The 26,816-nt window shown below is 45.4% G+C and overlaps 1 protein-coding gene across 1 annotated transcript in view; it reads left to right on the top strand.

Annotated features, from left to right (window-relative positions):
* LOC123771406 (uncharacterized) overlaps positions 1-17,695 on the top strand; it is a 29,558-nt gene extending 11,863 nt beyond the window's left edge. Inside the window, exons 4-7 of the mRNA XM_069305101.1 lie at positions 16,806-16,847; positions 16,942-17,025; positions 17,100-17,393; positions 17,471-17,695. Of these exons, the coding sequence (XP_069161202.1) occupies positions 16,806-16,847; positions 16,942-17,025; positions 17,100-17,393; positions 17,471-17,584 (534 nt within the window). The 3' untranslated portion in view covers positions 17,585-17,695. The remainder of the gene's footprint in view (positions 1-16,805; positions 16,848-16,941; positions 17,026-17,099; positions 17,394-17,470) is intronic.
* The last annotated feature ends 9,121 nt before the right edge of the window (positions 17,696-26,816 follow it).

Genomic DNA, 26,816 nt, shown 5'->3' with positions numbered 1-26,816 from the left:
GCTTGTACGACTAGGTAGTCATGCCAAGGCTGTTCAAGCCATTGTTGTAAATCAAATACCTTTAGACTTAAATATTAAGGGTCTGGGGTACACAGCCCACTTCCTGCAGGAACGTGAAATTAATTTGGCTGACAACAAGTTAACGTCTGACCGCCTTAACAATGTAGATGTACTAGTAGGAGCAGAGACTATGAAGTCATCAAGCAACTTCTGTAATTATAAATTCACTAGGACCACTGGTCCACAATACTTGCACTTGAGGTTTGCCAAGAAAACCTTCTTAATACAATGTTTTCTGCACTAAGAGTTAGTGATAAATACTTGCATCAATTTTGTTTGAGTTGTTTTTCTTTCGTTTCTGCTTAATTAGTGTAGGAGCGCAGCACGAACAAACTTGCAAACTTACCAATACGTAAGTGAATCTACAGAGAACTAATAACCCGTGAAACGTTTAGGTTGGGAAAATATTACAAACTATCTTGAATAGGATTAATCGTAGCAGTAATTTAATTTCCAGCAATCTTAGGTTTCCCTTTGTTTAATGCATTATCGTTAAACATCAGCATTGTTAATTAACATGCTTCCTGAGGTCAACATAGCTCACCTTAGAATTAACGTAACAATTGAGTGCTTCCTGTTCCCCATGCGAATACGAGCTTAATATTGCTCGCCATGACAATTGAACGCTTTGATGTTCCCCATGCCACGAGCACTGCTCGCCATGATAATTGAACGATGCAATACTCTACCTCGTTAATTCGAGCTCACTGTAGCTCACCCTGTTGACATGCTTACCGAGCTTAATATAGCTCCCCATGTTAACGAGCTCACCCTGTTAACTCTGTTAACGAGCTCACTGTAGCTCACCCTGTCAACACTGTTGACGAGTTCAATATAACTCGCTCTGTTAACGAGCTCACCCTGTCAACACTGTTGACGAGTTCAATATAACTCACCCTGTTAACTCTGTTAACGAGCTCACTGTAGCTCACCCTGTCAACACTGTTGTCGAGTTCAATATAACTCACCTTGTTAACATGCTTACCGAGCTCAATATAGCTCCCCATGTTAACGAGCTCACTGTAACTCACCCTGTCAACACTGTTGACGAGCTCAATATAGCTCACCATGTTCACGAGTTCAATATAGCTCGACCTGTTAATGAACTCAATGCAGCTCCCAATGTTAATTCGAGTACATTTTGCTCACAATTAGCTTAGTCCCTTACTTAGGTAGGTTAGAAATTTAAACCATTTATTTAGGTAGGTTTAGGAACTTTAGTTAGTGTCAACTGAGTACTAGCCTAATCTGTACTCACCATTAATTACAGTTGACTATACTTATTGAGACTGATTTAATAAACTCAATTTCATGTAAAGGTGATTTCGTATTAACAAGTTTACAGTGTCAAGCCTATGAGCTGCCATTTAATTAGCTCATAAGTCAGAATGACTAGGCTACTAATCTCACTGTCGACTCAGAATCTTCCTTGATTTTAATGAACAAATCTTTTCCGTTCTCTAAATTTCCACTATCTTAGCTAGTTAGCAAATTAGTTGTACCATCAGTCAGAATGACTACTGCACGGCAGTGCACATTAAATTAAATTTCCTCATTTGATTTTGGGGTGATCATGATGCTGCGTGATGTTGTTGTCTAGTAACTCAATAGTTACAAGTCACAGCGACCCTAGACAGTGACCTTACTGTAGTGTCATAGTCTCCTTGATCTTGAATGACCCAATAATACTTTACTGTATAATAATGTAAAATACAACTTATACAATAGTGTTATCAGTTCTTAGGAACTTTTTCTGAGTTTACCTACGATTCAGCAGCTACGTAATACACCATTACATGTCACTGCGACCCTAGTTGTTGAGTTTATTGTAAGCTTTAGAGAGTTCCTGATTACCGATAACTTAATCATTTAATGTTTCAACATTTAATACATGTTTCCACTAGAGCAGTTGTTCAACAATGCAAGCGGAAACTACAAGCCTATTATAGCTCTAACTAAGGGCAAATAACTTCCCATCCAATTTAAGTAATCATGATGATACTGTGTTGTGATGTCCAGTAACAAAACAGTTACAAGTCACAATGACCCAGAACACTCACATCACAGTAGATTCTCCGTTATTTGAATTGTATGATTTAATTCTTAATTGTTGTATAGGCTATAAATAACATTATTTGTCTAGAGTATCTGAGAGTTTACAGACTTTGAGACTTAGTAACATAAACATTACATGTCATAGCGACACCAGTCACAGAGTTTATTGTAAGCTTTCTTAGTTATTAGCTTTAGATAATTCATAATAACATGTTCCATTTAACATGAAATCTGCAAGACTTAAGTTTCTTGTATGTCCTTGACAAATACGGGACATTCGTTATGTGTGTACTAACATACTAACATACTAATATTAATACCAACTTCGGGATGGGTACGTCAGTACTCCCCATTACTCTGCGACCTGATAAATCTCCCCCCGGAGTTATGTTGGAAATTTCCAACACTAATACAACACAGTTGTATTATTATTAATTATTACTAAAATCTACTAATTGCTGTAGTAACTAAAATTAACCAACCGTAGAATCCACATGAACCAATAATTGTATCTGTACCATAATGCTAGAATTCTTAAGTAACCAGACACCAGTATTTCGTCAGATTCTACCATAATAAACACATTTATATCCAGTGTGTCAGAGAATTGAGTTTGATTCTCTAAAAACAACAGTGTTCTGTGTGATAATTATTTACCGATAACCTGACTCCCAAATAATGCCAAATTAAGCGTTTCTAGTTACAACTGTTATCTGGTAATAAATTTAACGTCACACGTGAATGCCCTGGAGAGAATTAATATCATTCTCCATTGCTCGTTTAACATCGTAGACCAAGCAAATAATAATATTTAACTCCCTAGAATTATAAACCCGTCATTATCCCAACGTTTTAGCCGCAACTGCGAGAAATAATATTATTTGTAGTACATAATTTGTGTGGCGGAGGGGGGGAAGGGAAACGCCATATTGCTGGGAGAGCGTGTGGAGGCGTCAACGAGAGAGGAAAGTCGCCACTGTACGGTGTGAAGATTAGTTGTGGAATTGAGCAGCTTGTTTGGTGTCAATGTCACAGGATATATCGTGGTGAATCGTCAACGAGAATTAACTTGACATTCAGCCCGGAACTTGTCAATTTGTTCCGTGTAATCCCTCGTGACCGGCCAGAGAGGCGCGTCGACATCTAGGCCAGGCTAAACGCCACGTGTTCGCTGTTACGACGCTAGAGCTTAGGACGCGAGCTTCGGCAAGCTTCAACTTACACAGTGCCCTATTAGCTAAGTACACTTATTCCCTTTAGATGCATCATTAGAGATAGTTTACAGCAGGGTAGCTTGTCGTCACGGCGAGCGACATAAATAAAACACATGTTAGTATAATTTTCCACTCTCCATTTCCAATTTCTTGAATATAGAGATTTAGCAGCCTAATATGTTGCTACGTAATATATTTTGATTTACAGCTTGCGTGTGAAGAATTCCCCGAGCTGTTACTTTCCCGTGTTATTCATCTCCCAGTGTTCCATAATGAATTCCGGAGATTTCGAGGATGATTCATGACTGATGTCTTGGAAAACGTCTTCAAGCTAAGACCCTTTTCCGTATTCCATTATTTAAATTATCTGTATTGAATTATTACTATTGATCACTGTACACTGGATTTAACACATGTTTATTGTAATTATTAATTTCTGATATTCATAATCTATGTTCTTATTGATGACAAATTCTCTATTGATTCTCTAATTGGTCATAGGATTAGGTTATTACGTAATGAACTGGTGTACGAACCACACTAGTTCCTAGACATATATGAAGTTCTAGCAATAACCCCCCAATGTAGGTGTTTGAGGCTTTGATTCAATTAAATTATATATACAGCCCATTAATTATTCAAGTGATTATATTTTCCAGTATTTATCCATAGTTACTGGTTCCTCTAGGAATTTCCAATAATCACATTTTATTAGTTTCCCTCTTTACTATAAAAGCGGGTGGTCCTTCGTAATTGATTTCATTACATTAATAATTAAATAGTCAAGCCCCAAATGTCCCACACTTCCCCATCCATATAGACTTGTTCGCCTGAAGGCATGATGTTAAGTATCTCATTAGTAAATACAGAGATAAAATATTTATTAAAAATACTACTCATCTTTACGTCTTTATCAGTTATCTGACCTGTCTCAGTTTTTAATGGACCTATCCTTTCTCTAATCTTTGTTCGATATAACTGAAATAATCTTTAGGTTTTGTCTTTGCTTGTCCTGCTATGAAAACATCATAGTGTTTACTTTGCTCTCCTTATCTCTTTTTAACATTTCTAACCAGATGGACGCATTATTGTTCTAAACTGACTTCCTCATTCGTAATTCTTTTGTACCAAGCTCTCTTACTACCTTTAAGGTTCTTCAGATCCTTTGTTATCCATTTCGGGTCATTATTATTCGATCTATTCAAATTGCATGGTATACTAATCAGTATAATTAGTATACTGCTACATGGAGTTGAGATTGCGAAATCGGATTGTGAAAGGAATTTGAGAGTTATGATTATTAAGAATTTAAAAAACTCTAAAAAATCACATGAGACCAGAAGGCATGGCAGGATGGGCAGAATACCCCCTTTGAAAAGCAGAGGTGCAACAGGTACTCAGAGAGAACTATCAACATCAGAGGCCCGAGGCTGTTCAACACGCTTCCACTACACATAAGAAGCATAACTGTCCAACCCCTCTCAGTTTTCAAGAGAGAGAACTCGATAAGCACCTCCAAAGGATACCTGATCAACCAGGCTGTGATTCATATGTCAGGCTGCAAACAGCCACGTCAGACAGTCTGGTTGACCAATCCATCAACGAGAAGGCCTGGTCGACGACCGGGCTGTGGGGACGCGAATCCCCGGAAACACCTCAAGGTAAGGTACTACATTCATGTGCTTTGCTTAAAATATTTGTATATGTTATATTTTGAATCCACATTGAAATCCCTTTTTACATCACCCATCGCTGGGTTCATATCTATCTGCATGACCGGCCCACCGACTATAGGCTTTTCAGTCTATTTCACCCCAAAAAATTCTTAGGCCCCTAAAATCAGCTTTTCAAAAATCAGGCACTTTTAACAGAATTTTCTCCCTCAAATCTATTCCATTGTATACTAAATCTGATTTCTTTGTGATCTCTGTTTCCTAGTTCACTCACTATTTCAATGTCATTAATTTGCATTTCTCTGTTAGATAACACTAGGTTTAAAATATTATTTTCACGCGTTGGTTCCTTAATGCGTTGCTTAAGGAAGCAATCGTCAATTAATTCTAGAAAATCTTTTGCTTCATTATACCCTGTTCTGTTAGGCCAGTTTATTCCACTAAAATTAAAGTCACCCATGACACGAATACTGTTTCACCTAGATGTTCTAGATATTTCATCCCATAAAGGCTTTGCTTCCATTCTATATACGTTTAGTGGCCTGTATATAACTCCAATTATAAGATGTTTAGATTTTTCGTTTATTATTTCTAGACATAAGGTTTCTGTGTGTGGCTGTGTTCTGATTCTCTCTTTGAGACTACATTTCAAATTTTCCTTAACATATATTGCTACTCACCTGCTCCTCGTCTAAAATAATATCTATCCGAGTGAAGTAGTTTAAATTCGTTTATAGGTTTGTAAACATAAACACAGGTTTGTGTTCAAGGGATCTTCCGGCGTTAAGTGGTATTCTTATTATTCGTGTGCGTCTGTAGACCTATTATTTCATTATTTGGACTTATGCTTTCAAGATCACAACCCTCTGCACGTTTGCTCATGCAAACATTTACAAAGCTCAATTTTGCAGGTGTGCCTACAATACATATGGGAGGAGCGGCGATGGCGTCCAACTTTTAACTTGATCACTATCGGTGTCAGTGACTCACTCATCCTTGCAAAAGACGAAGTTTTGGAATGCCTATTTGCTCCCGAGCACCACGACGCCCTTCAACCTGCCGACCTTCATCTCGCACCTCCATTGAAGTCATCACAAAGGATGTAACATTTTCGTCGGGAACGAAAAGCAACTGCATCGTTGGACAGTCCCTGCCGACACCTGGGAAAGCACCAACGAACGGAACTTTGTCTCTTGTGGTCAAAGCTGAATTTAGGATAGAACGACCAAACTCGGATTCTGAATATATGGACATCATGCAAGCAAGCACAAAATATGCCTCAACTCTCAAATAAGAAGAGGACCGGAACCTGGCACTGCTTGTGGTCGAAGATAAAATCAGGTAGAACAACGGATATTAATGTCTTACACAAAGTGCGACATTCTGTAACGCTACGGAAACAACTACATGCAGACCGGATCACATCACATTACACGGGAGCATACTTGTTAATTTCAGCCGCTGTCTAATTTAATAACATGTCAAAGTATTGGAGAATATGTACCTCTTATTTTCAGGGAAACCTTATTGTTTTTTAATATCATTTTTGAGCATACAGACATTCATGCAAGCCCGCACAAAACTGCCTTAGCTCTCAAGAAAGAAGAAAGCTTGGAAACCAGCGTTCGCAAGACAGATACACCTTCACGCTACAGTCAAACGAGGAGACGCCAAAACACTCATCACACCTGGGACTGAGGATACTATGCATCCCTCACCATGGTTACGCATTAAGAACGACTTAGGCAGAAGAGCTCTTACAAGCGCTCTCTTCCCCACAGCCTGGTGGGTATACAAAGTTGGCTGCCAATCGGCAAACAATCCTCGGCTCGCCTACAATACCCATGCGAGGAGCGATGAAGGCAAACGACATTCTGCTCAACACAATCAATGTCGGTGCGAACTCATCCATACAATCAACAAAGTTTTGGAACAACTATTTTGTTCCAGAGCACGTCGACGCCCTGCAACCTGCTGACCTTACTCTCATCCCCCCAACGACGGTATCCGGGAGGATGCAACATTTTCGTCAGGCACTCCATCATCTTCATCATTGCCCAGCTAACTCCGACATCTCTGAAGGCACCAATGACGGGAACCCGACCCTGCTTGTGGTCAAAGCTGAATTCAGCAAGAACAACGAAATCCAATATACAACAGCAAGGGCAACATTCTCTTCCACTTCGGAATCAACCACCTTCATACCAGATTGCGACAAATTGGTCCTGTTTCAAGGGCTATACACTATTACTAACATATCAAAGTATTTGAAAATTCTGTACCTTTTTCATTTTCAGGAAAAACTGTTTTGTTTTTAATGGTAGAGTTTGAATATACGGACATTCGTGGAAGCCCACAGAAAAAATGCCTCAACTCTCAAGTAAGGAAAAAGCTTACAAACCAGTTATACTTCACACTCCACGCGAACATAAGCCCAGTCACATAAGAGGACTCCACATGCGCATCACACCTGGTATTGAGGATACTCCGCATCCTTTATCATGGCTACGCATTAAGAACAAACAAAGGGGACCTTCTCCACGACTCTCCCAAGGACGCTACGACCCGTGGAGAGTCGTAGACTACAAACTTCAAGCACTCTCTCCTTCAGACTTGTAGACACCCTAATGTTGGCCGCCACTCGATGAACAACCAAGGTACGTTACAAAACCTTTGTGAATTACCGCCCGACCTACAAAGTCTGTGCGAGAAGTTGGTCGCTAAAAGAGCAACGCCCAACATATCCCCATCAGGTGGGGGCTCCTTCAAGTCCCTATTCTTCTTTTGGAGCCGTGTTCTGTCTGCATTGCAGAATTGGGGTTTGCACGACAGTTGCTTTGCTGGTGGGGGAACCTCTGCCAGAACCCCCCATCGTGAAACCCACCTTACTATTATGTCTCATCTGGTCGTCTCTTTCTTCAAATCTCAACTCCCTTAGCTGGGCCTGCGCCCCTACGTTAATCTTATATACACCTCCTTTTGTACAGTAATTGGCAACTCCCATTTTACACTACAAGCCTAGACTCGTTTATCGTTTCCATCGTTATACAAATTTTGTTTCAACTTACGATTAATATCATATTGTAAAATCATGTAAACATTAGCGCATTGACTTCTCACACGTTTCCCCCTCCCCGCTCAGCTCGTTGTCGCCGTCTGGGGGCTTAGTGGGCGGCTGCTGGAGTGTGATGCTCCTTGGGACAGTCCTCTGTCCTTTTCTAGCCTTGTGCTCCTGCTGCCGTCCTCTCCAATTCTGCTGGGCATCTTTTCCTTTTCCTTCTGTTTCGTTTTTCTCCCCCCTCTTCTCCTATCTGCTTGCCGTTTCCTGCCGACCTTTTGCTCGTTCTGGTTCTTCCCTTGGACTTCTTCTACTTTGACGCCCGGGTGCTTGAGGAGGCATACTCTTGCACCCGTAGAACTGCAGTACCCGACGTCGAGAGCGAGGGGAACCTTTTATTGTCAATCCCCACTTCGTCACTGAACCCGATCTCGACGGACTGTCGGTTTCTTAAGGTGGCGTTTGTGGGGCGTATACTCACGACGCACCCCTAGGAGGCCCCGACAAGATCGGCGATAGCTTCTTGTTGGGTGTCCTGCCTCTAATTGTGGCTCCATGGTGGGTGTGGGGGCACATTCGTGAGTGAATTCGTAATTTCGTCAAGATGATAACCCCTGTTTCGGCTGCTTCTGGCTTACCTTTTCAGGCTCGTGGGGTGGGCGACCAAGCCCCCGAGTCGGTCCGTATTGGAAGACCGGGCTCTGTAGCCTCCGCTGCATTGGGCCCCGACCTTGCTCCTCCTTTGGCCTCTCTGACTCCTTCCCCTGGCTCCCCTCCCTCTGTGGTTGGGTCGAGCCCCAAGCCCCCAGTGGTGACTACCTCGTCCCCTGGCGCGGCTCCTTCTCTAGTTGTAACTACTGCGCCTTTTAACCCCTCTCTCTCTGGGGGTTCTCACCGCCGTTCTCGTCACGGCCGCCCTCGCTCGATTCCTTCCAGTTCTGCTACCTATCAAGCCTTGTTTGGTCCCGCTTCGTGGGCCAAATATTTTGATCTCCTCCCTCTTGATTCTGCGCCTCCTGACGATTTCTCCCTTCATCGACATCTCATTGATTCCGTGGATGCCTCCATTACTTTTAACCCCACTCGTCTCGGTACGCGTGTCGTTGCTGCTCCTTCTCAGGATGCTGCTTCCCGCTTGGCTGCCTTATCCTGCCTTGGCGAGACCCCCGTTCGGGTCTCGAAGAACGTTCAGTTGAATGCCAGTGTTGGCACTATTTTGCTCCCGCCCCATGTTGCGACCGGTGTTCGGGACCTACGCGGCTGCCACGACGATATTCGACATATCCTCGCTGCCCAGGGCCATTCTATTCTCCAGGTGGACACGTTTACTCGTCCCCCTCGTGGTAGTCGCCGTCAACCCCTCCGGGTTGTGAAGATTACCTTTGATGGTAGGACCCTTCCACCCTCTGTCATTCTTGCTGGTGCCAGGTGCTCTGTCCAGGAGTACATTCCTTCTCCTCGGCTCTGCAACAAGTGCTGGAGGTTTGGGCATGGTGCCCTCCGCTGCTCCGGGACTGTCTCTCTCTGTCCTTTGTGTGGTGGCGAAGGTCACTCTAAGTCGGAGTGCGCTTCTCCCCAGGCTCGGTGCCTCAACTGCGGTGAGGCCCATCCTACCTTCTCCCGTGCGTGTGTCCATTACAAGCTTGAGGCAGCCGTCCTCAACTTGAAGCACCGGGAGCGTTTATCTTTTCCTGAGGCGAGGCGCCAGGTTCGCCGGCTCCCGCCTTATGCTAATATCTCTTATGCTCGCGTGTTGCGCTCTTCCTCTCCTCGTCCTTCCCGCCTTCCTCAGACTCACAACCGTTTCCAGGCCTTGGACCCTGATGCGCCCACTGCCCCCTCCTCTGTCCCTTTGGGTTCTCTCCCGAAGGATCCTCCTCCTGGTCCTCTGTCTGGGGTTCCCCTTCCTTCTACCCGGTCTGTCGTGTCTTCTGTGTCTCCTTCCTCGTCCCCCTCCGATCCTCCTTCCCATCCTCTTCCTCCATCTATCGGCTCTCCACGCCGCCTGTCGGTGCGGGCGGATGTCCATCGCTCTCCTAACGGCCGTCGTGTGTGCTCTCGTTCGGCTTCTCCTGTTGAGACACTGGACTCCGTTGCCCGGTACGTAGTTGCTGGGACACCGGTCTCTTTACGTCAGAAGCGTAAGCCTGGCTCCTCTCCTTCCTCTTCCCCGGCGGGTAAGAAGGCTTCGCTTTCTTCCTCAGCTCCTCCTTCTGGCTCTGTTGCTCCTTCCGCTCCCGTTTCAGTGCTTGCGCCCCCTGTTCCTGCTATGGAGGTTTCTTTGGCCCCTGCTTCCCTTTCGGTTGCTGCTCTTGCTGGGGTGCGCTCCTCTCTTTCTACTCCCCCTCTTCCTGCTGCTGTCCTTGACTGCTCCTCTCCGTTGTCTCCTCCTCCTCCTCCTCCGGACCCTGCCCGCCCACCTCTGATCTGTTCTCCCGTTTCCTTCCCTCCGTCTTTGCTCAGTTTACCCATGCCCCCTAACCCTGACTTTGCTGACCCTGATCCCGACCCTGATATTCTTTAACGTGCTCTGTTGGTCTTTCGCCTTTGTTTCTTCCTTGTTCTCTGTTTTTGTCCTTTCTCTTCTCGTCGTTGTCCATTCTTCAATGGAACGTTCGAGGTTATTACGCCAATTTCCTCGAACTCCAACTTCTGGTTTCGCGGTTTTCGCCCCTTTGTGTCTGTCTCCAGGAGCCGATGCTTGGTGCTCGTCCTGGTCGTTTTCGTGGCTATTCCTTTCTCTCCCCCCCCCCAGCCATTGCTGGGGCTTCTAATTCTTCTGCTCTCTTGATTCGGGCTGATGTTCCCTTTGTTCCTTTACTTTTTCCTTCGCCTCTCCATTGTTCTGCTGCTCGTATCTTTGTGGGGAAATGGTACACAGTTTGTTCCATTTATCTCCCCCCGAGTGTCCCGCTCTCTCTTCCTGATTTGAAACACCTCCTAGACTCCTTGCCGGAGCCTGTGCTCCTGCTGGGTGACTTCAATTGTCGTCATTCTCTTTGGGGTGACGTTCTGACGAATACCCGGGGTCGCCTCCTTGAGCCGTTTCTCCTCTCTTCTTCCCTGTCTCTTCTGAATTCTGGTGAGCCCACTCATTTGGACTCTCGAACTCGCACCCTTTCTTGTCTTGATCTTTCTCTCTGCTCTTCTTCTCTTTACTTAGATTTCACATGGCAGGTTCTTGATGACCTCCATGGAAGTGATCATTTCCCCATCCTTGTTTCCTTTTTCTCTTTTCGCCCTTCCCTCTCTTTCCCTAGGTGGCAGTTTGCTAAGGCGGACTGGACCCTATTTTCCCTCAGTGCTACTCTCTCTGACCTCTCCCTTCTGCCCCTCTCTCGCGCTCTCCTCCTGTTTCATGACACTGTCTTCGACGCTGCCCTCCGCTCTATTCCTCGCTCTTCCTCTCGGGGTCCACGGAAGTGCGTTCCCTGGTGGAATGCGGACTGTGCTCGGGCTGTCCGCTGTAAGCGTGCAGCCTGGAAGAAGCACCGCCGTAGGCAGACGACCGATTCTTTTCTTTTCTTTCGGAAAGCGAGTGCGGTGGCCCGTAGGGCCATCCGTACGGCTAAACGTGAATGTTGGGCATCTTATGTCTCGACAATTACGTCCGAAACCCCTCTGGCCCAGATCTGGAAGCGTATCCGCAAGATAGCGGGTAAGTTCGTTCCCGATGTTTCACCGGTCCTTCACCTCCATGATACTCTTGTGGCGGACCCGTTGCAGGTCGCTTCCGAACTGGGTTCCCACTTTTCTTCTGTTAGCTCTGGTCTTCATCTTCCCCAATCTTTCCTTCTTCGTAAACCTGTCCTTGAGTCTCGTCCTTTAGATTTCTGCACTCATCTTCAGCTTCCCTATAATGATCCCTTCTCTCTCTCTGAACTTCGTTCTGCCCTAGCCCTCTGCGGTTCTACGGCGGCGGGCTCCGATGGTATTCATTATGAGATGCTTCGCCATCTCCCTCCGAGCACGTCTCAGTATTTACTGAGTCTGTATAATCGGATCTGGGAGTCGTCGTCAGTCCCTGAGGACTGGCTCGATGCCGTTGTCCTCCCTGTTCGCAAACCGGGGTCTCTGGGTACTTCCCCTAAGGACTTTCGCCCTATTGCTCTCACAAGTTGTGTCTGCAAACTCTTTGAACGTATGGTTAACGTTCGTCTGATGTGGTTCCTGGAACACCATCACCTCCTCTCCCCTTCTCAATTTGGTTTCCGCAAGTGCCGCAGCACGACAGATGTCCTGGTGAACTTGGAGGTCTATATACGTACTGCTTTTGCTGCGAAGACCTCCGTTGTTGCCGTCCTTTTTGACCTAGAAAAGGCTTACGACACCACTTGGCGTTATCATATCCTATCTCAACTTCATTCTTTTGGCCTTCGTGGTCATCTCCCTCTCTTTCTCCGCAGCTTCCTCTCTCGTCGTTCCTTTCGGGTGCGCCTTGGTACCGCTCTCTCTCCCTCTTTTCAACAATACGAAGGTGTGCCCCAGGGTAGTGTTCTGAGCACTACTCTTTTTCTGGTTGCCCTCAATGGTCTTCTTTCCTCTCTTCCTTCTGGTGTCTTCTCCGCTCTCTATGTCGATGATCTTACCCTTTGTTGTCAGGGTGATGATTCGCCTCTCCTTCAACGCCGGCTTCAACTTGCGATTGATGCCGTGTCGTCTTGGGCCACAGGTCATGGCTTCAAGTTCTCTACTTCTAAGACTTGTGCCATGACTTTTACGCGGAAACGGGTTGTTCTTCGTCCCTCTTTGTCACTTTATGGTCATCCCCTTGAATACAAAGATTCCGCGAAGCTTTTGGGGTTATTCCTTGACACTCGTTTGTCTTGGTCTCCCCATATCTCTTACCTCCGTGTTGAGTGCTCTAAGTCCCTTACCCTCCTTCGGGTCTTGTCCCATACTTCTTGGGGGGCAGATAGGCGCACTCTCCTTGCTTTACATTCCTCTCTCGTCCTGTCTAAGCTCGATTATGGTTGCCCTGCTTACTCGTCTGCTTCTCCTTCTACTCTTCGCCGTCTTGATGCTTTGCACCATACTGGGTTGCGCCTCAGTTCTGGTGCCTTTCGTTCGACTCCCGTCCTTAGCTTGTATGTTGACACTGGCTTCCTGTCTCTCCAGGACCGCCGTGATCGCTACTGTCTTCGCTATCTTGCGCGGTCCTTGCAACATCCTTCCTCTCGTCTCTGTCGTGCTTTAACTTTTACCCCTCCTGCGGTTCCTGTTCCTCTTCACCACCTCCCTCTTTCTGTCCGGTTATCTCGCCTGCAGGATTCTCTTTCCGTTCGTATTTCTGATGTTTCTCTTCGTGTTGTTCCTTCTTTGCCCCCGTGGAGGGTCCCTCTTCCGCGGTTTTGTACGTCCTTGACTCGTATCACTAAAGCTTTTACCCCTCCTACAGTTCTAAAACGCCTTTTCCTCGAGCTCTTTTCTTCTCACTCCCGCTCCGTTTCTGTCTTCACCGATGGGTCTAAGTCGGCGGACGGTGTTGGCTACTCTGTTGTTTTTCCTGATCGCACTTATATGTGTCGCTTACCTCCGGAGACTAGCATCTTTACAGCGGAACTTTATGCTATTCTCCATGCTCTTCGTCTCCTGCTTTCTCGTTGTCAGTCTTCCTTTGTGGTTGTTGTTGACTCTCGTAGTGCCCTCATGGCTCTCGGGTGCTTTAATCCAGTTCATCCGGTAGTTGTCGAGATCCAGCATTGGCTGTTTCTCGTTCACAGTAAATTTAAGTCGGTTGAGTTTTGTTGGGTTCCCAGCCATATTGGCGTGTCTTTAAATGAGCGTGCGGATGCTGCCGCTAAGGAAGCTGTCCGCTCTTGTCCCATCTCTCGTAAAGGCATTCCGTATTCCGACTTTTACCCGGTTATCCATTCCTCAGTCCTTACCCGTTGGCAGGCTTCTTGGTTGTCTGTTACTGGTAACAAGCTACGTACTCTTAAATGTTGTGTTTCCTCGTGGCCGTCCTCCTTCCACCGTAACCGGCGGTGGGAAACAGCTCTAGCGAGGTTGCGTCTTGGCCATACTCGCTTAACCCATGGTCACTTGATGGAGCGCCGCCCTGCTCCTTATTGTCCTAGTTGCATTGTCCCTCTTACGGTCGTGCATGTCCTTCTTGAATGTCCTGACTTCCAGGACGAGCATGTGTCTTGCTTTCCGACCGCCCCTCGCGGTCACCTGTCCCTCGATAGAATTCTTGGTGACTCGGATACTTTTGATATCGTTCGCCTTATGCGTTTTTGTTCTCGTATTGGCATCCTTGGTGATATTTAGCGCCCTCTGATTATTTTGCGTATTTGATGGTGCTACATAGCCTTCCCGGTTTGGTGCCTTCTTTTGATAATTACTTACTTACTTACTTCTCACACGTTTTATTTCACTTACAATTATTGTAAGTATTACAAGTATTATAAGTTTTATTATATTTAGTTTACACTACAAGCTTACACTTATTTATTATATTCACTGTTATTCAACGTTTGTTTCAACTTACGATTTATTTTTATTACTATTTTCATATTGTTAAATCATGTAAACATTAGAGCCACGTGTTTGTATCATACAATTATTATTGTTAGAAAGGAAAACTAAAATAAAATATAATAAAATATACAAACCCCTTTTAGGATTTTGCTCAAACCTCCGAAAATATTAATTTAACCCCAGTGTTATTTCTCAATATGTGAGTGTAGGCCTTGGTAAATATATACCTTTAGGCCTACAGTGTTAGAATTACTCATAATCAAATGACTACCCAAATATTATAAGACAAAAGAAAATATTATAAGAAGAAAGAAAATATTGTAAGCACAACTAATATTTTTGGCTAATAATCAGTAACGCAATAGAAAGCCTGCAAATAAATTAATATTTTACAGGCGATGAGTCACAATAACGTGGCTAAATTATTACGTGACCTAACATAAGCTTACCCTTCCATTTATCTTTTTTTCTCTTTCCTTTTCTTTCTCTCCTCTCTTTTTTCTGTTCATTGTTTTTTCTCTTACGTTCCCTTACTATCCTCCTCTTATTCCTATTACTATCTCCTCTCATTCGGTGGTTTTAATAGGAGCTGCCTCGTACGGGCCAATAGGCCCTCTGCAGTTCTTATTCCTACTACTATCCCCTCTACTACATCTTACTTTGCTCCTCACCGCTCTTGCCTATTTATTGCCTGCATCTACTTCCTCATCACAATCGACTTGAGAATGGTCCAGGACGGACCGAAACGTCGTCGTCCCTTCACCTTCTAGTGTGTGGTTTGGTCAACTTAACATTTTAATATAATTATAAACAAAGAGAGTTAGTGAAAATAATTAAAATAAATATTAAAGCTCAGTGAGTCGTCACATCAATTTGCTCCATAGGGAGCGTAGCTGAAGGTTCAGTCAATAGATGGCGCTGTTATGGTGGTCTTGGCAGCTTTTGTGGGGAACTTTCTACCTTTCCCCTAAAGAGTTTGGTGTTTAGTCAACGAGGTGCCCGGCCCGCCTTCAACCCTCAGTCAGTCCACTGTTGTCTGTGTGGTACCTTCTCTTCTACTTTAAGTGTTGTTAAAGGTTGGTTTTAAGTTAAATGTAAGATAAAGTTCTCTACTGATATAGTTTTTTGTTGTAATTTTATTATTCGTGTAATTGGTAGTTTAATACGTATTTATTTCATTGATATGGGTTAAAAGTAGTATCTTAATTTGTATGCTTGGGACATTATCCAGGCGATTTTATTAGTGATATTGAAAGAATACGGTGGAAGGGTATAATAGGTGGAGATTAACCAGATACTTAAACTTGGTGATATTAAATTCGTCAAAGGGAATATTTTAGGTTAGCTTAACTACTAGGCATGTGAGCAAAATATTTTAACCAGAGTAACGGGTATACTCGACTATACCCCACACGTGGTCAGCAACATGAAATGAAATATAGTACTAGTGATTTAAGAAAAAAAATATGCTTGAAATTTCGTTACTGAGAGTAATTCCAGATGTAACAAATCTGAAGTTTTGAAGACTTAAAATAGTTTGTTTTGTCAAAGTTCCGGATTACTTACTTAATCAAAAATATGATGGTTAAATAACTCGATTGATTGACACTTCTGAGTTAGGCTTCATAAATTTTAGCCTCGGCGGCTAAAAATTTAATAGAATGTCTTTTGAAAATACCAGTTTCCGTTTTATAACTACTAAACATTAACCTTTTGAATATTGCCTGACAATCATTAAACATAACATTAGAGGCCGCGTTAATAACGACTGAATTAGTTAAATGGAACTTTAAGTTGTAATCTTCACTTCACCTGAAGTTATTAAACTGAATAGTTATCATTGCCCAATTGGAATCATTAAATTTAATAAACTGTGTTGTCTTCAAACAGTTTTAAGCTTTTAAATATCTGTATTGAGTAATGTGGAAAGTGTGCTTGGCCGTTCATAAATTGCTAAACCGTAAAGTTTCGTTAAGTGGTCTAATGTCGAAGTACCCAGTCTTTACCTTCTGGACGCCTCGGTATCCCACTACTTTCCCAACCATCTTTAATTATCTGCCCGGCTTCAAAAACTTGATTATAACTAATTGTTGTACTAGTGACAAATTCCAAACATTTGTCTCTAGTTGTCAGTCGGTGATGAACCACTCGGTATTATAACGTCAGTTATGTTAACAATTCAAAGTAAATCTGATGGTGTATGGTCATGGTAACCAAAAACACTATTGTGATTTGATTTAAAAGTGCATTTTTTCTACACAGATGGCGGTATTTGCTCTACTAATCCTCGGTTGCATCGCCCAGGTAATTGCCAAATTACTGTATTCTCAAATAACTAATAATAATAATAATAATAATAATAATAAAAAAAAAATGACTAATAATTGCTCGCCAACAGATCCTGGGTCAGGCATACCAACCTTACGGCACCCACGCGCCCCTACCAGTCGTTACCCCCACAACCTCCACTGTAACCACTGAGGTTGGTAACCATGCATTACTTTTCTTAACCAAATTGTTATTTATACTTTAACAAAGTAATGTATAATATTGCAGACTACCCTGACCCACACTCTGCGGGAGACTACAACCTCTGACGTCTGGGTTACTGAGCAGACAGCGATCACCCTGACAGTCGCCCAGACAACCACCCAATGGGAGTTTGTTCCTCAGCAGCCACAGACGGTGACCTCTGTGATAAGGGTCACCTCCACACCAGTAGTGTTGGTGACTGCTACGGTGGGGGTCTACCCAGTGAGCACAATGGTCTCCGCCTACAGTCAGTTCGTCACCACAACAGATACTCTTAAATACTGGCAGACTATAACCCACGTGGCTGTCGCTCACGAGGTAAGTTTGTAGTCTTTAACTTGTGCAAGTGTTCATTTACTTAATTACACAAACTTCAATAATGTTTGTATTTGCAGATCCAGACGGTCCCTGTGGTAACTACACAAGAACTCTTCCAGGAAATAGTAACTACAATCACCCAAATAGTAACTACTACGGTTACTTCCACCACCGCCAGATACTATGCTTAGAGGGATTATAGATAATTTAATTGGCATAGCATTGCAATTTAAAACGGAAATTTTTTTAAATTATGGAAGATGTTTTTATTTAAATTCAAAGGGAAATAAAATCTTTGAATAGTTAGTTGTATTAGTAGTAATGTTTGACTCCCTCGTAACTATGGAATCCCTCTGGTTACTACTAGTTAAATTACTAGTTCTTCTACTAGGATGAGCTGGTTAAAGGACAAAAAATAGTATTTCTATTAAGCCACCTATCAAAAGTTCGACGTCTACTCTATTGGAATCTGTAACGGTCTGATCAGGTGCATGCTCGAGACCCCTAAACGTTTCTTGGTACTTCTGCATTGAGCTCATAAGTTTATATATAATTTTTCGGTAGTGAAATATGTCTTCGAAAGTTAGCGAGGCGAAAATCTCTTGCGCCTTCCCTCACAACTGACCTTGCATAATGGCCACCCAAAAAATCCTTGCCCCCTTTAAACTAGTAGCTAACGTTGAAAAGTGCAAGAAAAAAATTCGGGGTCCTTCAAATGAAATTTGAATTATTCAAACTCTTTACGGAAGTAAAGTTCACTACTAGAACATGTTTAAGAACCCTTACCACTAGCAGCAGCTGCTTCTTGCTTTTTCTCCTAAAGACTTATCAGGGCTTTGGCAATCTGTTTAATTCTAACGCTGCTCATCTCTGCTTGCTACTACACCCCCTCCCTATCCAGCTCGTTGCTACCGTGGAGGGGCTTGGTGGGCGGCAGACGGAGTGTGATGCTCCTTACGACGTTCCCCTGTCCTTTTGTAGCCTTGTGCTCCTGCTTACATAGTCTTCCCAGTTTGGTGCCTTCTTTTGATAATTACTTCCCCCTCCCCATCCGGCCCGTTGGCGTCGTGAGGGGGCTTGGTGGACGGCTGCAGGAGTGTGATGCTCCGTTGGGCAATCCTCTGTCCTTTTATGGCCTTGCACTCTTGCTGCTGTCTTCTCTAACTGTGCCGGATCGCTTTTCCTTTTCCTTATGTTTCGGTTTTCTCCCCCCTCTTCTCCTATCTGCTTGTCGTTTCCTGCCGACCTTTTGCTTGTTCTGGATTATTTCTTTGGACGTCTTCTATTTTGACGCCCGGGTGCTTGAGGAGGCATACTCTTGCACCCGTAGAACTGTAGTACCCAACGTCTCGAGCGAGGGGTACCTTTTAGTGTCGATCCCCCTTTCGTCGCTGAACCCGATCTCTACGGACTGACGGTTCTTAAGGTGGCGCTTGTGGGGCATATACTTACGACACACCCCTAGGGGGGCCCCGGCATGATCGGCGATAGCTTCCTGTTGGGTGTCCTGCCTCTAATTGTGGCTCCATGGTGGGTATGGGGGCACATTCGTGGATGAATTTATTACTTTTCGTCTCTGTCGTTGAATGTTTCCGTTGTACCCTCTCAGGCTCGTGGGGTGGGCGACCAAGCCCCAGAGTCTTCCTGTATTGGAAGACCAGGCTCTGTAGCTCCCGCTGCGTTGGGCCCCGACCTTGCTCCTCCTTTGACCGTCCTGACTTCTTCCCCCAGATACCCTCCCTCTGTGGTTGGGTCGAGCCTCCAGCCCCCGGTGGTGACCACTTCGTCCCCTGGTGCGGCTAAGTCTCTCGTTGTGACTACTGCGCCTTTTGACCCCTCTCTAGGGATTCTCAACGCCGTTTGCGCCCCAGCCGCACTAGCTCGATTCCTTCCCGTGCTGATGCGTATCGGGCCTTGTTTGGTCCTGCTAAATGGGCCAAATACTTTGATCTCCTCCCTCTTGATTCTGCGCCTCCTGACGATTTCTCCCTCCATCGGCATCTTGTAGATTCCGTGGATGCGTCTGTTACTTTCAACCCCACTCGTCTCGGTACGTGTCGTTGCTGCTCCTTCTCAGGATGCAGTTTCCCACTTGGCTGCCTTGTCTTGCCTTGGCGAGATCCCTGTTCGGGTCGCAAACAACGTTCAGATGAATGCCAGTGTTGGCACTATTCTCCTTCCAACCCATGTTGCAACCGGTGTTCGGAATCTGCAGGATTGCCACGATGATATTCGGCATATCCTTGATGCCCCAGGCCATTCTGTCCTCCAGGTTGACTCGTTTACTCGTCCCCCTCGTGGTCGTCGCCGTCAACCCCTTCGTGTTGTGAAGATCACCTTTGCTGATAGGACCCTTCCATCCTCTGTCATTCTTGCTGGTGCTAGGTGCTCTGTCCAAGAGTACATTCCTTCTCGACTTTGTAACAAGTGCTGGAGGTTTGGGCATGGTGCCCTCCGCTGCTCTGGGACTGTCTCTCTGTCCTTTGTGTGGGAGTGAAGGTCACTCTAAGTCGGAGTGCACTTCTCCCCAAGCTCGCTGCCTCAACTGCGGTGAGGCCCATCCTACCTTCTCCATTGCCTGTGTCCATTAAAAGCTTGAGGCAGCCGTCCTCAACCTGAAGCACCGGGAGCGTTTATCTTCTGCTGAGGCGAGGTGCCAGGTTCGCCGGCTCCCGCCTTGTACTAACATCTCTTATGCTCGCGTGTTGCGCTCTTCCTCTCCTCGTCCTTCCCCCCCCTTCCTCAAACTCTCAACCGTTTCCGGGCCTTGGACCCTGATACGCCCACTGCCCCCTCTGTCCCTTTGTGTTCTGTCCCGAGGGGTCCCCCTCCTGGTCCTATGTCTGGGGTTCCCCTTCTTTCTACCCGGTCTGTCATGTCTCGTGTGTATTCTTACTCGTCCCCCTCCGATCCTCCTTCCCATCTTCTTCCTCCATCTATCGGCTCTCCCCGCCGGCTGTCAGTGCAGGCGGATATCCATCGCTCTCCTAACGGCCGTCGTGTGTGCTCTTGTTCAGCTTCTCCTGTTGAGACACTGGAATCCGTTGCCCGGTACGTAGTTGCTGGGATACCAGTCTCTTTGTCAGAAGCGTAAGCCTGGCTACTCTCCTTCCTCCTCCCCGGCGGGTAAGAAGGCTTCGCTTTCTTCCTCAGCTCCTACTTCTGGCTCTGTTGTTCCTTCCCCACCCGTTTCAGTGTTTGCGCCCCCTGTTCCTGCTATGGAGGTTATTTTGGCCCCTGCTAACCTTCCGGTTGCTGCTCTTGCTGGGGTGCGCTCCCCTCTTTCTACTCCCCCTCTTCCTGCTGCTGTCCTTGACTGCTCCTCTCCGTTGTCTCCTCCTCTTCCTCCTCCTCCTCCTCCTCCGGACCCCGCCCGCCCACCTCTGATCTGTTCTCCCGTTTCCTTCCCTCAGTCTTTCCTCAGTATACCCATGCCCCCTAACCCTGACTTTGCTGACCCTGATCCCGACCCTGGTGTTCTTTAACGTGCTCTGTTGCTCTTTCGCCTTTGTTTCTTCCTTGTTCTCTGTTTTTGTCCTTTCTCTTCTCGTCGTTGTCCATTCTTCAATGGAACGTTCGAGGTTATTACGCCAATTTCCTCGAACTCCAACTTCTGATTTCGCGGTTTTCGCCCCTTTGTGTCTGTGTCCAAGAGCCGATGCTTGGTGCTCGTCCTGGTCGTTTTCGTGGCTATTCCTTTCTCTCCCCCCCCCCTAGCCGTTGTTGGGGCTTCTAATTCTTCTGCTCTCTTGATTCGTGGTGATGTTCCCTTTGTTCCTTTACTTTTTCCTTCGCCTCTCCATTGTTCTGCTGCTCGTATCTTTGTGGGGAAATGGTACACAGTTTGTTCCATTCATCTCCCCCCGAGTGTCCCGCTCTCTTCCTGATTTGAAACACCTAGACTCCATGCCGGAGCCTGTGCTCCTGCTGGGTTACTTCAATTGTGGTCATTCTCTATGGGGTGACATTCTGACGAATACCCGGGGTCGCCTTCTAGAGCCGTTTCTCCTCTCTTCTTCCCTGTCTCTTCTGAATTCTGGTGAGCCCACTCATTTGGACTCTCGGACTCGCACCCTTTCTTGTCTTGATCTTTCTCTCTGCTCTTCTTCTCTTTACTTAGATTTCACGTGGCAGGTTCTTGACCTCCATGGAAGTGATCATTTCCCCATCCTTGTTTCCTTTTCTCTTTTCGCCCTTCCCTCTTTCCCTAGGTGGCAGTTTGCTAAGGCAGACTGGACCCTATTTACCCTCGGTGCTGCTCTCTCTGACCTCTCCCTTCTGCCTCTCTCTCGCGCTCTCCTCCTTGTTCATGACACTGTCTTCAACGCTGCTCTCCGCTCTATTCCTCGCTCTTTCTCTCGGGGTTCACGGAAGTGCGTTCCCTGGTGGAATGCGGGCTGTGCTCGAGCTGTCCGCTGTAAGCGTGCCGCCTGGAAGAGGCACCGCCGTAGGCAGACTACCGATTCTTTTCTTTCGGAAAGCGAGTGCGGTGGCCCGTAAGGCCATCCGTACGGCTAAACGTGAATGTTGGGCATCTTATGTCTCAACAATTACGTCCGAAACCCCTCTGGCCCAGATCTGGAAGCGTATCCGCAAGATAGCGGGTAAGTTCGTTCCCGATGTTTCTCCGGTCCTTCACCTCCGTGATACTCTTGTGGCGGACCCGTTGCAGGTCGCTTCCGAACTGGGTTCCCACTTTTCTTCTGTTAGCTCTGGTCTTCATCTTCCCCAATCTTTCCTTCTTCGTAAACCTGTCCTTGAGTCTCGTCCTTTAGATTTCTGCACTCATCTTCAGCTTCCCTATAATGATCCCTTCTCTCTCTCTGAACTTTGTTCTGCCCTGGCCCTCTGCGGTTCTACGGCGGCGGGCTCCGATGGTATTCATTATGAGATGCTTCGCCATCTCCCTCCAAGCACGTCTCAGTATTTACTGAGTCTGTATAATCGGATCTGGGAGTCGTCGTCAGTCCCTGAGGACTGGCTCGATGCCGTTGTCCTCCCTGTTCGCAAACCGGGGTCTCTGGGTACTTCCCCTAAGGACTTTCGCCCTATTGCTCTCACAAGTTGTGTCTGCAAACTCTTTGAACGTATGGTTAACGTTCGTCTGATGTGGTTCCTGGAACACCATCACCTCCTCTCCCCTTCTCAATTTGGTTTCCGCAAGTGCCGCAGCACGACAGATGTCCTGGTGAACTTGGAGGTCTATATTCGTACTGCTTTTGCTGCGAAGACCTCCGTTGTTGCCGTCCTTTTTGATCTAGAAAAGGCTTATGACACCACTTGGCGTTATCATATTCTATCTCAACTTCATTCTTTTGGCCTTCGTGGTCATCTCCCTCTCTTTCTCCGCAGCTTCCTCTCTCGTCGTTCCTTTCGGGTGCGCCTTGGTACCGCTCTCTCTCTCTCTTTTCAACAATACGAAGGTGTGCCCCAGGGTAGTGTTCTGAGCACTACTCTTTTTCTGGTTGCCCTCAATGGTCTTCTTTCCTCTCTTCCTTCTGGTGTCTTCTCCGCTCTCTATGTCGATGATCTTACCCTTTGTTGTCAGGGTGATGATTCGCCTCTCCTTCAACGCCGGCTTCAACTTGCCATTGATGCCGTGTCGTCTTGGGCCACAGGTCATGGCTTCAAGTTCTCTACTTCTAAGACTTGTGCCATGACTTTTACGCGGAAACGGGTTGTTCTTCGTCCCTCTTTGTCACTTTATGGTCATCCCCTTGAATACAAAGATTCCGCGAAGCTTTTGGGGTTATTTCTTGACACTCGTTTGTCTTGGTCTCCCCACATCTCTTACCTCCGTGTTGAGTGCTCTAAGGCCCTTACCCTCCTTCGGGTCTTATCCCATACATCTTGGGGGGCAGATAGGCGTACTCTCCTTGCTTTACATTCCTCTATCGTCCTGTCTAAGCTCGATTATGGTTGCCCTGCTTACTCGTCTGCTTCTCCTTCTACTCTTCGCCGTCTTGATGCTTTGCACCATACTGGGTTGCGTCTCAGTTCTGGTGCCTTTCGTTCGACTCCCATCCTTAGCTTGTATGTTGACACTGGCTTCCTGTCTCTCCAGGACCGCCGTGATCGCTACTGTCTTCGCTATCTTGCGCGGTCCTTACAACATCCTTCCTCTCGCCTCTGTCGTGCTTCAACTTTTACCCCTCCTGCGGTTCCTGTTCCTCTTCACCACCTCCCTCTTTCTGTCCGGTTATCTCGCCTACAGGATTCTCTTTCCGTTCGTGTTTCTGATGTTTCTCCTCGTGTTGTTCCTTCTTTGCCCCCGTGGAGGGTCCCTCTTCCGCGGTTTTGTACATCCTTGACCCGTATCACTAAAGCTTTTACCCCTCCTACGGTTCTCAAACGCCTTTTCCTCGAGCACTTTTCTTCTCACTCCCGCTCCGTTTCTGTCTTCACCGATGGGTCTAAGTCAGCGGACGGTGTTGGCTACTCTGTTGTTTTTCCTGATCGCACTTATATGTGTCGCTTGCCTCCGGAGACTAGCATCTTTACAGCGGAACTTTATGCTATTCTCTATGCTCTTCGTCTCCTGCTTTCTCGTTGTCAGTCTTCCTTTGTGGTTGTTGTTGACTCTCGTAGTGCCCTCATGGCTCTCGCGTCCTTTAATCCGGTTCATCCGGTAGTTGTCGAGATCCAGCATTGGCTGTTTCTCGTTCACAGTAAATTTAAGTCGGTTGAGTTTTGTTGGGTTCCCAGCCATATTGGTGTGTCTTTAAATGAGCGTGCGGATGCTGCTGCCAAGGAAGCTGTCCGCTCTTGTCCCATCTCTCGCAAAGGCATTCCGTATTCCGACTTTTACCCGGTTATCCATTCCTCAGTCCTTACCCGTTGGCAGGCTTCTTGGTTGTCTGTTACTGGTAACAAGCTACGTACTCTTAAATGTTGTGTTTCCTCGTGGCCGTCCTCCTTCCACCGTAACCGGCGGTGGGAAACAGCTCTGGCGAGGTTGCGTATTGGCCATACTCGCTTAACCCATGGTCACTTGATGGAGCGCCGCCCTGCTCCTTATTGTCCTAGTTGCATCGTCCCTCTTACGGTCGTGCATGTCCTTCTTGAATGTCCTGACTTCCAGGACGAGCGTGTGTCTTGCTTTCCGACCGCCCCTCGCGGTCACCTGTCCCTCGATAGAATTCTTGGTGACTCGGATACTTTTGATATCGTTCGCCTTATGCGTTTTTGTTCTCGTATTGGCATCCTTGGTGATATTTAGCGCCCTCTGATTATTTTGCGTACTTGATGGTGCTACATAGCCTTCCTGGTTTGGTGCCTTCTTTTGATAATTACTTACTTACTTGCCCAATAAACTCATCTCGGCCAAGTCTATAGCTTGAAATAGTCGCGGTTTAGGGCTTAACACCCGACGCCGAGGGAATTTATGTGGTTGTAAATAATGCAACGTATAGGAGTCAGAGCTTTTCAGATAGTCCTTTACATCGGCTAGAGTTATACTAGAGTTAATTAATTTGGCAGCCTTATACAATCTCTGTACCCCTCCAAGCCCTCCGCTAGATGAGGGGTCGTTATATACTCGTTCCAGTACATCTTTCTTGCTCACCATTGGTAAACTATCTCATAGGGCGGTTCGTGAACAATATTACCGCGTAATGTTATCGTAGATGGAGTGTTCGAGCCCAGATCTACTAGCAAATAGCCGTAGGGTTGGCTAATAACTTGCTTATATAACTCTACAAATTTCTTTGAATCCACTTTCCCAAATATTTGTCGTCCGAGTGTTTCAATTTGTGACAGGTCTCGTGATTTAACCAATATGAAATGAGAAGCATTTAAACTAATATTCCTCGAATATTTACCAGGAAAAAATATATTTTGAGTAATCAATATGACGGAAACCGTGAAATGTCGGCCCCTAGTAAACATGTCTGATACGATTTTTGAATTCGCAGACTCTGTAAAAAGGTCATCGTAGATTACTAAGATATGCGAGTCATTATTTACTCGCTCTTCCACAGGATCAATAATGGTTGAATGCTCGATCAGCTTCCCTTTAATTTGTGGATCTGATCGTAATTCAGAGTAACCTCCTCCGCATATGATTATTGAGGAGAACTTGTGTTGATACTTCCTTACAAGTTTACTGCACAAGTAGGATTTTCCGCTGTTTGAATAACCAGCAATAATAACACGAGATGGTTCTCTGAAAATATCTAGATGTTCCGCATGGATTATATCATAGGAACTATCCATGATTAATGCTTCGTTAAGACTGCTAAAAACTAAGGAACTGAGGTGGTATTTATACAAACATAGTCATTTACAGGTGTTTATTCACATATTTTATGTACAGCAACATCATTTTTAAAACTAAACATAGTTCTTACAGTTCACAAACAATAATATTAAACAGCATAGTTCTTACAGTTCACAAACAGCTTATTTTTAAAACTAATCATAGTTCTTACAGTTCACAAACAATAATATTAAACATCCTATTCATTTAGTATACAAAGTTCTAGTCATATGAGGCATCCATCTTAATACTACCTAACAATTGTACAACATAAAATCTAGCGAGGGTTGAATAGTTTCTGAGCTGTAGCATCGCGTTTGCTCCAGGGATGGAATATTGGGTAGAGTCTCTGTGCTTGCTCTACTTCCTCCTCCTCCATAAACACTTCTTCCATCTCCTCCTCCTCCTCCTCTCTCACTTCTACATCCATCTCATCATCATTGTTATTGGGAATATCAGGATGACCATACGCTAGGGACTGTGTGGGGCTTAAAATGTAGCGTTTATCGTCAAATGCTGACAATCCTCTGCAGGTACTGCGACATGTACAAATCTTTCCTTGCACGTTGCGTATAGATCTCGACACATACCTGATTGAAGTGTTTGTTTCAAGAGTTTGTTGAAATGAGTCATGTGAGAGTTTCTCTTGTAGATGGTAAGGTACGCCCTTACACTTACAAGTGTGCTCCCCATCATGTGTGGTGAACGAATATGTTTTAGGTCTGAGAGCAATTAACTGGTTAATAATCTTAGAGCCTATTTCAGACTTGAGCAATCCTAGTTCACCTTCTCGCGCTTTAGAGTAGGATGGATGTGTGGCATTAAAATTACTAAAATCCTTACAGTCGAAGAGAGGAGACTTATTCAACTCTTCAAACACATCCTGACAGTCCAGTTTAATGATGAAAGAGTCTGTGTCTGTATATAACAGACTCGCTTTATCCCCATACGCAGGTTTGACAACATCATACCAGAACTCATAGAGTCGCCTCTTAGCAATTTGAAGTATATGGTAACCCAGATACGTAGGAGTGTTGACTAGGAGAGACTTCTGCTTGATAGTACATATCACACGATCCTTACTTAACAAAAGACTCTGCTTGAAGAATGGGTTTCGAGCATGTTTCAGGAAATGACTACGATCTGTGACCAAATAGTGTTTGTTC

This window comes from Procambarus clarkii, chromosome 54 (genome assembly GCF_040958095.1).
Source record: "Procambarus clarkii isolate CNS0578487 chromosome 54, FALCON_Pclarkii_2.0, whole genome shotgun sequence".
Classification (NCBI taxonomy): Eukaryota; Metazoa; Arthropoda; class Malacostraca; order Decapoda; family Cambaridae; genus Procambarus; species Procambarus clarkii.
This window is presented reverse-complemented; position numbering and strand designations above follow the sequence as displayed.